This window comes from Scardinius erythrophthalmus (genome assembly GCF_964197995.2).
Source record: "Scardinius erythrophthalmus genome assembly, chromosome: 17".
NCBI classification, from domain to species: domain Eukaryota; kingdom Metazoa; phylum Chordata; class Actinopteri; order Cypriniformes; family Leuciscidae; genus Scardinius; species Scardinius erythrophthalmus.
In genome coordinates, this window is record NC_138237.1 from 21198024 (window position 1) to 21210124 (window position 12101).

Genomic DNA, 12101 nt, shown 5'->3' on the forward strand with positions numbered 1-12101 from the left:
ACTACTGGCGTATCTAAAGGGGCAGCAGCCAATGAGCATGAGGATTCTCACCGTGTCCACGGGTCAAGTCATTTCAAAATGTGGGTGACCCACAATATGCATCATTAAAACTTTATATATGAAAAAGTAAGAGTACTCTTGGAATGGACACCATTCAGATGACGCTTCTCACACACAACATTTTCTTTCTTAATGTGTAAACTTTTAAAATTAGCACCAAACTACTATGCATCTTTAATTGGTATATTAATAATGTATTATGAATATTGTCATATTTTTCTGACTGATAAGATGGGAACAACTGAGAGTGCGAACACACTGGCGATCAGATTTAGTAAAATTATGTACATAAAGCATGAAAAATTATGAATCGAGACATACTTTTGTGAAAGCGCAAACAATACGTTTTTATTTATTCATAAAGGTTTCTAGAATATGCTGAAATACAACACAGCAATGGTAGAAGACGCAAGACCATAATTACATATACAGAAGTGTCCAAAAGTGATATGTTTTTAACGACACTACAAGTTTGAATAAACCATCAAAATATAAGGAAAATATTTGATTGTTTTTAAATATGATGTAAGAACAAAACACTTAACGTGGTTGAGGTATTTATCTGACAAAATTATTTGGCAAAAAAAAGCCAAACTACAGCTACAGGTTTTATTTTACTATACAAAAAAGTGCACAGAAAAACAAAAAGCTTACATTGACTATACAACATAATCAGTCATTAATATTTAATATTAATAATACTTTTTTGCATGTGTTCTAAATGATGTCCATACAATTTGGCATGTTTCATTGCGATATCACAAATAAAACAATTGTCTTCAAGCACAACTATACAATATACTTACAAAATCTGTTACAATTATTAAATAACATTAAAATGTAAATGTTCCTAGGCCGGACACAACTTTTGGTCACTACTGTACTACTTACGCTGTAACTTTAGAAAAGAGTTGTTTATAGCACAAAATCCAAGCTTTGCTCCAAAACTTTACACCCATCACTCAGGTTTTAGTAAGGCAATGCTTGTTGGTGTTGATTACTGGCAAATGTGTTCATCATAAGACTTGTATTTTGTTTTGTATCAGCACCAAGGTACTCTTGAGGCCACTTGGTCCAGAACAGCTATAATTTCTGTCCCCTGGAGCAAATATGATGTGGGGTCAAGTGGAGCATTGACCTCACACTCCCACCCGCTCAAAATAGGTAGAGGCAAAGGTCCTGGGTCCGTTTTTACATCAGAATGGTGTTTTCTGTTCTGTGGATGACGCATTGGATTCTCCAGAAGCGATCTGAACTTTGATCCAAGTGGATTCAGGCCTCTGCGACATGGCCTCTGTATTGATCCATCTAGTGGAAATGCGGAAAATGCTAAATGTCTAATATAAATTGAGAAACTATTGTTTTATTGAAGTCTGGATGCCATCTTACCAATGTTCCAGTATGTTCTGTTGGGTTGTTGTGAAACTTTCAGTGCATCTTCCCTCCAATTATATGTCTTGTTTTCAGTCGAGAATAGTTGATAATTATGCTGTTTACAATTATAAACCTGGAGGAAAAAATGTATCCATTTACTTAACTTCATTTGAATGTATTGTCAGGGTTGTTTAAACTCAAAATATTAAATTCAAAAATTCAAATGCAATATGGAATATTAAATATCTTATACTTTATCTTAACAGTTGACACAATATTGCTCAATATTTTTACTAGTCAATTTTTGAAAATAGTTCCAAATTAAGTCTAAGCATAATCAATGGTTGAGCATCTCAAAGCAACATACAGTGGCACTTCTGTGCTGAATGAATCCACCAATCAAATTGAAGGACAGGAACTAACTAATATAAAGGGAATTTGCATGCACATGAGCACAGTGACAGTACCTTTGAAATTCTGTTCACAAGATCTAAGCTTTCATTCAACTGCTTGGCTGTTATCAGGTTAGTATCAGCGATCCTATAATAAAGGAAATATATTTTTTATTAATAGATTGCAAAATGCATAATGAGCATTATTGTACACCAGAAAATGACCTTTCTTATTAAACATACTTGTTTGTTAGAAAATAACGACTGACACTTTGTTGGGTATGTGTCAGGCTCTTCGTAGGTAGAAAGACTGTTCCCTCTGAATTCTGCAACCGAGGGTCCAGTTTTTGATGTGGACTGTTGAATGATGGTCCACACACATTTAGTTCGTCGCTGTCCACCGTCCCGTCTAAAATGGGAGCTAGCAGGAAGTCCTCTCCGTGCATGGGAATGTATGGAGCCAGACTTTCCAAGTCTAACTCACACAGATCCTAAAGCACAACAAATAGGAAGGTTTACACAATATGTGTACATTACCATTTAAAAATGTGTGGTCAGTATTTTTTTTTAAAGAAATAAAAAAATGTGTTCAGCATGGATGCATTTAATTGATCAAAAGTACATTTACATTTCATAATTTTTTCTGGAAACTTTTTACTTTAACTTCACTACATTTGAAAGACAAATATCATACTTTTTACTCCATTACATTTCTGTCAAGGTCCTTGAATAGAAAGTTGTAACGTCAGTCATGGGATGATTTTGGTTGCAGGGGTTGCATTTTGGTTGGAAATGAAAGTGGGGTTGACATCAGAATCAAACTTCAGATTGACGTCAACATCCAACATCAGACAGATGTTGGATTTTGGTTGGAAATGAAAGTCGGGTTGACGTCTGAAGCCGACCTCAGAACCCTACGTCCGTTGACGTCAGAACCCGACTGACGTTGGATTCTGACATCAACCCGATTTTCATTTTCAACGTTGGGTTTGGTCATTTGTTTTGGAGCACACTAGCTTATAGTTAAGGCTAACATTTTCATACCAAAAGCCAAAAAACTATAAATAGGGGACAGTGTCCGAAACCATTGTGGACGTTATTGAGTACACTTATTCAATCTCACATTCAATCCCACAACTGGAAATGTGCTCTAGAAATAAATTTGGTATTAATATGAGGGTAGGCAGGCGTAGATTCAGAGGCATAAGGTACTATACTGTAAGTATTACATACAACAATGCAACAATAAAACAATGCATTGACATTTACTTTTTACTTCTGATACTTAAGTACTAGTACGAGTACTTCAGAACTTTTTACAACTTTTACTTGTAACGGAGTAATATTTGACCAGTAGTATCTGTACTTTCACTCAAAAACTTTTACTTGTACTTTTCAGTTGTGTACTTTGTCCACCTCTGATCAAAAGTGACAGTAAAATGTTTAATGTTTCAAAAAAAGTTATATTTACAATAAATGCCGTTGTTTTAAACTTTGTATTCATCAAAATCACGGTTTCCACAAAAACATTATACAGTACAACTGTTTGATAATAATGAGAAATGTTTATTGAGCAGTAAATCAGCATATTATAATGATTTCTGAAGGATCATGTGACACTGAAGACTGGACTAATGATGCTGAAAAATCCAGCTTTGCCATCACAGGAATAAATTATATTTTAAAATACATTCTAATAGAAAAAAGTTATTTTAAATTGTAATAATATTTCAGAATAAAATTTACTGTATTTTTGATCAAATAAATTCAGCCTTTTTGCAACATTTAAAAAAATCTTACCAACCCCAATCTTTGGAGCAGTAGTGTAAATATGTTTGGTCTACGAGTACAGTAATAATTCAGTACCATTGTGTATATATCAAAATACTATGGTATTAACATCTGATACCACAGAACATTAAGGGTACTCACGCAATTGAAATTGCAGCACTCTTCTGTATTATGTGTGATCTCTCTGCAGCCATGAACTTCCTGTATGTCACCCTCTGAGCAAAAAGACAATTCATCATCATTATAACTATTTTCAACTACATCATATCATGAGATATTTTAATATCTGTTCATTTTACCTCTTTGCTTTAGGAGTATTGTAGGTATACTGTGCTCAGTTGATGTGGTTCTAAGCCCAAAAGGCTCAGGATGGGATTCTGAGTAAAGTGAATCCTTTGGCTTCAGAACTTGTTCTGTCTGCTCCAGTAAAAATGCTAAATCGGGCTGCTCCACTCCACTACAATATTATGAAGTGAACAAATACATTTTTTAAAAAATAAAACAACATAACTTCAGCCTTTTACACATTTAGGGCACATTTACATGACAACAATGTACTAAAAACTGAAAAGTTTTTCCTTTGTGTTTTTCACATACTGACAGGACACCGTTGTCAAAACTATCCCCCTTTACACGGATCCACAAAAACGACAAAAATTGCTGTATTATTCATGCCAGGCCAGTAGTAAGTGCTAGGTGCTCCGGTCGACCACCATGGGACCTTATTTCGGAAAAATATTGCAGGGCTCTCAAGTCTCACGCATTGGCCGTGAGACACACGCAATTCAACCAGTTCACACGCTCACACGCCACACCGTGTATTTCTCACGCTGAAAAGGCAAAGCCAACCAAGTTGTCTTGCAAGCTTTATATATAACGTTGTATACGAGGCGCGGGCACACAAAGTGAAGTTTCCTGCCGCCAGCACGTTAATAGGCAACATAGATGCGCGAACACACGGAAGTTGAGGGAACATTCTCGGCCACCGTACGTTCGTTACTAGGTAACCAACAACATCGCGCGAACACACGTCGTGATGATGGAGAAGGTAAGTTGGAAGAAAGCTCGTCTAACATTTTAAGGCTAGAACATTTAATGTATAGCCCATCGTTTACATTATTATTGATGCAGTCAAAAACTCTACAACTACTCTGCAACCAGGCCAGAAGCTTTGGCTCAGTTTGGATAGCTTACGTTTTCTTAAACTAAGGGAAATGTTAGTGGGTATGGGAAGGAATGAAGATGTATTTCTTCATTTTATTTTAAATAAATTTAAATGTATTTATTTTATTTTAAATTATATTATATATTATACTGTATTAATAGTTTTTCTATAGTTACATTAAGGCTATATGTATTAAAGCAGAGTGCTCTAGGTAATATTTTATATCCTGTCAAAACATAACGTTACATTAATCATTGATTGCCATTGCATTTGTATTTTACAAACACTTGCAACACAAAACACATTTCATAAGCTGGAGTGTGCTCTTGTGTACACACACACACACACACACACACACACACACACACACACACACACACACACACACACACACACACACACACACACACACACACACACACACACACACACACACCTTAATAATACTCTAATATGTCATTTGTTCTCAATGTCCCACCACACAATAAATCATTACACCATTTCGACTAGACACATTCAAAATGCAAAAATATTTGTTTTTCCAAACTGTTTGGAGCAATTTGTTATATTTTTGTAATTTTTGTAACTTAATTGTAATTTTGAAATATAACATTAAAGAGTATATTTGATGTGATTTACCAATTGTTATAATTTCAATTTGTGCTAAATTAACAATGGGTAAAATTGGGGGGCGGGGACAAGTGGGGGCGGGGCTCCATTAGGGCTCCTCCCCCAACCGCATGTGATCTCACTCCAAGATTTTGATAAAACTTGAGAACCCTGATATTGTATGGTAGTCAATGGCGAGAGACAACAAATATTTTGATCTCGTTTGAATTGTGCCCTGATTTACACATATGATGTTTGTCAATTTAAAAGATACATTTTAAAGTCAAGAAAGTCGCAGCTTGATGTAAAACTGCTGAGGTATAAGACTGTGAAAATACGTAATTACAAAGACTACAAACCCAGAAGGCGCACATGCGAAGTCATACCTTTTCTCTCAATGAATGAAGCTAACTTTACTGAAGCTAACGTCTGACATTTTTTCTATAGTCTTACATTATAATCGTAACGTTACGCCGTCATGCCTGAGTGTTTTGAGCCAGAATACACACATACGAGCAACGGATCTTGTGACGTACATAGTGCGAGACGAGAGATGTAGTTCATTGAGCGATTTTCACATTAAACTAAACGTTACTCTTCTGTTTTATGACAAACTGCGACTTTCTTGACTTTCATAATTACTTTTTAAATTGACAAACATCATATGTGTAGTTCAGGGCACAGTTCAGACGGAATAAAAAGATAAGTTATCTCTCGCCATTGACTTCCATACATATTTTTTCCGAAATAAGGTCCCATGAGCCGGAAGCGGAGGGGCGGGACTTGACTGAACATGAAATGACGACACGTAATTTTCACAACTTCGCGTTTTTGTCAATACAATAGAGACAATAACTGTAGAGTTTTCAAAAACTTGCACTTTGAATCCCATTTTCAAAAGTTTTCATTTTCAAGCCTGCAAAACACCATTGTCTTATAAATGCACAGCCAAAATGTATAAAAAGTCTTCCGTTTTAAGTTGAAAACTGTGTCGTGTAAACGACCCCTTGGGATAAAAGTGTCTTCTAAGGAGCCGTTTACCCAACAGTTTTCAACTAAAAACAGAACTTTTATGCGTTTTGGCCGTTCATACGCACACAAATCCTCTTATCTCGGTGAAATCTTGACGGATTTACAAACGGTTTGGTTTCTTACAAACGTTATTAACGTGGCTATAATTCTGAATGCTTAAACATTTTGAACATAATTATTCATATGTATGCAGTATAATAGCTACATCTCTGACGTTTATAACAAACCAAACCGTTTGAAAATCGGTAGAAAATTGAGCAAGTTATGGTTATTTAAAAGTACATGCACCATGTTATGAGTGAGCGAGCACCCTGTCGTAAGATGGCCGCCGTGTGCGGATGTCGAGCTCCATTGGCCAGCAGCGCGGACGAGCCATCAAGCCTTTATATGATATATATGTGCATAACACCAGAGACGGGCTCTGATAACACAGTGTTTTTAATCATTTTCACAGATTCGTGACAACGGGGATAGTTTTGACAACGTTGGCATCAGTTCGCAAAAAAATATTCTACATTGTTGTTGTATAAACGTACCCTCAGCTCAGTACCTTGCAATACATTTAAGGTATAGTTTCAGTATGTGTATTTCTTGGGAATTTAACCAATCAATGTCCTTGGCATTGCTACTGGCAATTTTCTAACCTAAGAATGTAATTGATGCAGACGACACACTCTGGCACACCAGTACAACTGTTGCACACCACTGACGCGTCCGTCTCTGCCCAAACATAGCCACCGTGCCTGTGCAGCAGACGATATTTCCCAGTCGACACCTGACCCGTGGAGAGCACTGTTCCGGACAGATGTTTGAACATTATTAAAGACAGAGAGAAAAAAATATTTTTTTTGTCATCATTTACTCATTCTCATGTAATTAAGTTCTTTATCTAATAGAAAAGAGTTTAAAATAAAACATAAAATAAAATAAAATAGCCATCCATGTTTCGCTGCCTATGGCTGAGGTGTTGGGTTTCAAATGGTTCGAAAAAATAAAATAAAATAAAATATCTTTGAAATAACAACTCTTACAGCAAATGTGTGCCTTGCGGATTTGCTGGCAGTCAGATGGATGATAGTACTGGTACACGGATTGACCCAACAACTCTGTGTCTCGAAAGCCGGTCAACTTCACAACCCTGAGCCAAAAAAGAGCTTCAAATATAAAGACGACTCAAAGAGGATCAAAGCATTTCGCTTTTTGCACTTGAAAGCTGCATGTGGAAGGTTGTACCTTGAGTGGCAGTAGGTGAACTTCATGTCTGGGCTGTGTACGCTCATAAACGTACTTGTATTCAGCGCTGCATCCACTTCAGTGATCTCCTGCATGGGCAGAACCCTGCACTGAAGAACTAGGCAACTGGATCCAAGTGTAGCCAACGTCTTTTTCTTTCCAGTACAGTGAATAATCTTCAGACAAAAGTAAAGATTCATTACATTTAATTCATTACATTTATATAGCACTTTACATATCCTCAACCACCACCATTGTGCAGCATCCACCTGGATGATGCGACGGTCACGGCAGCCATATTGCGCCAGAACGCCCACCACACACCAGCTTACTGGTGGAGAGGAGACAGAGTAATGAAGCCAATCAGTCTATATAGGGATGATTAGGAGGCCATGATGATGGATAGAGGCCAATGGGCAAACTTGGTCTCGGTTTAACGTCTCATCCAAAGCATGGTGCTTTTTTTTGACAGTATAATGTCCCCATCACTTTTCTGGGGCATTAGAATTAAGCACCCCTGCTGGCCTCACTAACACCTTTTCCAGCAGGAACCAAGGTTCTAGCTGCTGGCAATATGTGAAAACAATGTGGTCTTTTTACTTTTGCAAACAATTTAAAGAAGCCTTTCTTACTTTCCAAGGAGTCAGCTTCTGATTCATCACACTTTTTATTCTGAGGAGCACTTCACATTCCTGCTGTCCTTGGTTTCCTGAAATATTAGCAGCAAATCAAATCACCGGCACTAGGATGAACCAGCCTAGACCAGCATGGAAATCTATGGTCAAAACTGGTCTTTCCAGCAAGAAGTGCTCACCCATCAGTCTCGTGAGGATGTCTTTGACCTCCATGTGATCACACGGATGCAAGAGCTCAAACAAACTCCTCCCGATGCAATCCATCTGAAAGACAAACGTTTGGGTTTTTATAAAGATCCCAGTAAAGTCATTCCAAGTTCATGCAATTCATTTAGTTTTGGTGTCATCACCTGGTTAATTCCAGTGTGTGTAGTTACGCCCTTAGTGGTGAAGATGACCATGCCATTCAAAGACAACAAAACCACAAACCCTCCGAGGGCAGAATCTAGCAACTCCCTCTCATGAGATTTAGCCGATACTCCTACAATCACAATGTTCTTTAGAAAACTTGCTTTCTTTCAACCCGTGTTCTACTTTCAAGCCCTTTTCTTTCTACCTGGTGAAGGAGGAGAGGACTGTTTACAGTTGTCTGGTGTGTTCAGAAGACCCCTCAGGTGAAGGTAAGCGATTGTGAGGCGTATGACTGAAGCTTTGTCTCGCTGTCCGTCCATATTCGGGTCCAGAGGCAGAAGAGCAGTTAACTCCTCGAACAGCTGACTCTCCTTCTTCCTTCTGCTCCGCGCCGCCAAGCGAGAACATGTTTTTCTCAGTTCTGTGCAGACCCTGTATATAAAGTTATGGTGAATTTGAACAACCACAAAAGATATGATGAAGCATTTTTAACATAAACATGCAAACATTTTAAATGATATTGTTTTAGTTGTATGAGCACGCTGCTGTTGACCCGATTCTCAACTAGCGTCATTCAGAGGAGGGAACATACACTAGAATCATCATCATTTTCACTGAAGACAGAGGGCAGCACCGTTACTGATGGAAAAAGAGACGTCATGACTGCGTCACTTTGTCTTATCACTGCCAAGCGTAGTTGCCTGCAGCTTCTGATACAATGCCATGCCTTCTGATAATGCCTCCCCATGTGCATGCTTTTACATGCTTTTGGGTTTTTTTTTGCCTGAAATTTTAAATAAATAAAGGTAATAATAATTGGTCAAATAATTGCTGATATTTGCTGGTGTAATATGAAACTCAGTATGAATTATACGTTTATTATTTATTTATACAATTATTTCCTTCTCTGCATTTTTTCTCTGCTATAGCTTGTTTCCTGCAATCTGCTTTCTAATAAGACTGACATTGAATACAACGAATATTGTTGGTTCTGTAACGACTGCTTTTGCTCCAAAGTCATTTTGGATAAAAATGTCTTCTTTTAATTTATTTTCATTTTCATTTGATTTATTTTAATAAGAAGAATGAAAACATTCTTAAAACTGAAGGAAAAGGGCACTTTTAAGTATATTAACTATCAAGTGGCATGCAAATAATTGTCCAAATTCCTGTTAAACTTTTCAAACTTCTCAAAACTTTTGCATAGTGCCTGGCTGATTTGTTGTTTGGGTATTATCTGAATATTTCATTCATCTGAAAAAGATACTATGCATGATAACTGATGGAAATTGACAATCATTTGCATGAAACCAGAAAGTCTATGACTACATTTAGTTTATTTAAAATGTTTGTTTCCTTCGGTTTTAAGCATTTTCATTTTTTGGAGATACATTAGTTAAAGATAAAACTGGAATATTTTTAGTAGGTATGTCTTGTCCCAATTCCTCAGGTTAGTTCTAATGAATGCATTGGCACTATTAAAAAAAAACATAAAAATATTTGTAAATGCAGCTTCAGTGGAGTGCAGACTCTTAATCCACAGTGTTTATATGCAATATTTGTTGTGTACAAAATCTTTTGTATTTCCATGTGACTATCATGGATCAAGATTAGTTTTTGTACTCACCTTCTTTTCTTCGGCTCAATGAACAATTGCTTTCTTCTAGCTTTTCCATGGCACTCTTCTCTCAGTGGATTCCTAACCGTTTCCAAATGCTTTGAGGTCATTTCAATAACTTAAAATGACTCGAGTGATCATGTGCTCATGTCAGGCATGTTACCAGGTGGCATGTGGTCATACTCACTGTTTGTAATCTCTGGACATACTTGTGTTTATACCCATTTTCTCTGTAGAAGACCCTCCCTTCATGTTCCATGTGACAGTTGGCCATTAATCACCAGTATGTTTGCATCTGTCAAAACAAGATGGTTTTTTACTTTTCTGAGAACTCAGATCTTGTAGATTTGGTTTTGGAATAACGGCCACTCATGATTCTAGGAAAACTACAACCAGTTTAAAAAAGATTGCATACATTACTCCATATAAGCAATATATAAGAAAAATCCTTTTCTTATTTCCTGTGTGCTGGCAGTCAGCTAAGATAAAGACATAATTGACACTATCATATAAATACAGACAGTGTCAAGAGGTTGTGGCACTCACGGTTACATATTCCAGTCATTCAAACAAAGCACAAACACACATTTAGGGGTCTTAGTAGATATTTGAACATTAAAACACTTTAAATAATCTATTAACATTCTTTAAAACGCATGGAATTAATAAATACGACACATTGTACAACTAGTAAAATCTCTAATCATGCAAAAGGGCCGCTGAGTAATTTTAACACCCAAATCAAATCCGAAACTAACAAAGTTGTTCAAATGCTTGAAACATTACCTTCAAGTTAAACACTCTCCACATGGATCGCTGAAAACCATGTTTGATTTTGGGCTTGTAATAGTAGTCCATTGTCTGTTGCCCAAACATATCTGTAAGGATACATTTCATAGTTGGTACTGCAGATGAGCTCTTCATTTTCATGTTGGTCCTTTGATACTTTTCCATACACATTACTTTATCTCTGAAATGCAGATGCATGCATCTAACTTGAAGCATACTTTGGTCAAAGCAAATATATTTGTCTGTAAATAAATTCCAAGTAAAACTATAAAGGAATAAATTGTGCATAATAGTGCCTGATTTGCTCTGTTCTCCTTCCCCTCTGGTTAGGAGAATGAACATACAGGCAACAAGCGACGTGCCGCCCCAGTAACCTGTTGGATCTATGTGATTTATTGACATTTGCTTTCTGTGATTGGCTTGCTCTAAACCACAGCTTTGTTCACTGAGATAATGCATTCTGCTCAGACTACTTATTAAATAAGCACATATGCATGCTAGCTAGTGTGCTAACGGTACTAGCTGATCAGTTAAGTTCTGCTAACCAACTATTTTGTTTTGCTAACTAACTAGGTCTTTTTAATCTGCTTATAATGTTAAAGGACATCTACATTATCACAATAAACAGACATTTTTATTTCTATTATTAGATATTAAATTTTATTAAAATTTGAGCATTTGACATTTCACCTCGTTTAGCAACCAACAAAAGAGAAAAGCTGAGTGTTTTGTTTTAAAGTGGCTATTGAATTGTGTGTTGTTGCTGATGACGGTTCATCAGCAGGTGCTTGACCCGTTCAAAACAAGAGGTTACTATCTTCTCATCTGGCGCCACTGGGATCCTGTTGATGCCTAGATTCCACAATGAGCTCCATACCCACCCTTAGAAGTGTGCAAATCTCCCATGGCCGGAATAAACACTGGGCTGATTTTAATGTTTGGGAATTATGCTTCATTTTTATGATAACATTCTATCAGAATAGTAAGGGGAACAGAAATTGATGGAATTTCATGAAATATTTCAAACTTGAGAAAAAAATACTCATAAATTA

At 36.7% G+C, this 12101-nt stretch overlaps 1 protein-coding gene across 1 annotated transcript; it reads right to left on the reverse strand.

Moving 5' to 3' along the window:
• Positions 1-98: 98 nt before the first annotated feature.
• Positions 99-10539, reverse strand: hif1al2 (hypoxia inducible factor 1 subunit alpha, like 2). The gene is made up of 14 exons (XM_081391518.1): positions 10270-10539; positions 8848-9074; positions 8642-8772; positions 8471-8555; positions 8289-8365; positions 7657-7832; positions 7455-7561; positions 7068-7215; positions 3917-4074; positions 3759-3832; positions 2070-2317; positions 1902-1974; positions 1450-1567; positions 99-1368 (listed from the first exon to the last, which is right to left on the reverse strand). The coding sequence occupies exons 1-14, from the start codon at positions 10368-10370 to the stop codon at positions 1103-1105; spliced, it is 1989 nt and encodes a 662-aa protein (XP_081247644.1). The 5' UTR covers positions 10371-10539; the 3' UTR covers positions 99-1102.
• Between the last annotated feature and the right edge of the window lie 1562 nt (positions 10540-12101).

Coding starts and splice junctions, on each gene's coding strand:
- hif1al2 (XM_081391518.1), bottom strand. CDS start 10,370: ATGACCTCAAAGCATTTGGAAACGGTTAGGAATCCACTGAGAGAAGAG. Junction 8,773..8,847: donor GTCCTCTCCTCCTTCACCAG/GTAGAAAGAAAA, acceptor TTGTGATTGTAG/GAGTATCGGCTAAATCTCAT. Junction 7,562..7,656: donor TTCACCTACTGCCACTCAAG/GTACAACCTTCC, acceptor TTTTTGGCTCAG/GGTTGTGAAGTTGACCGGCT.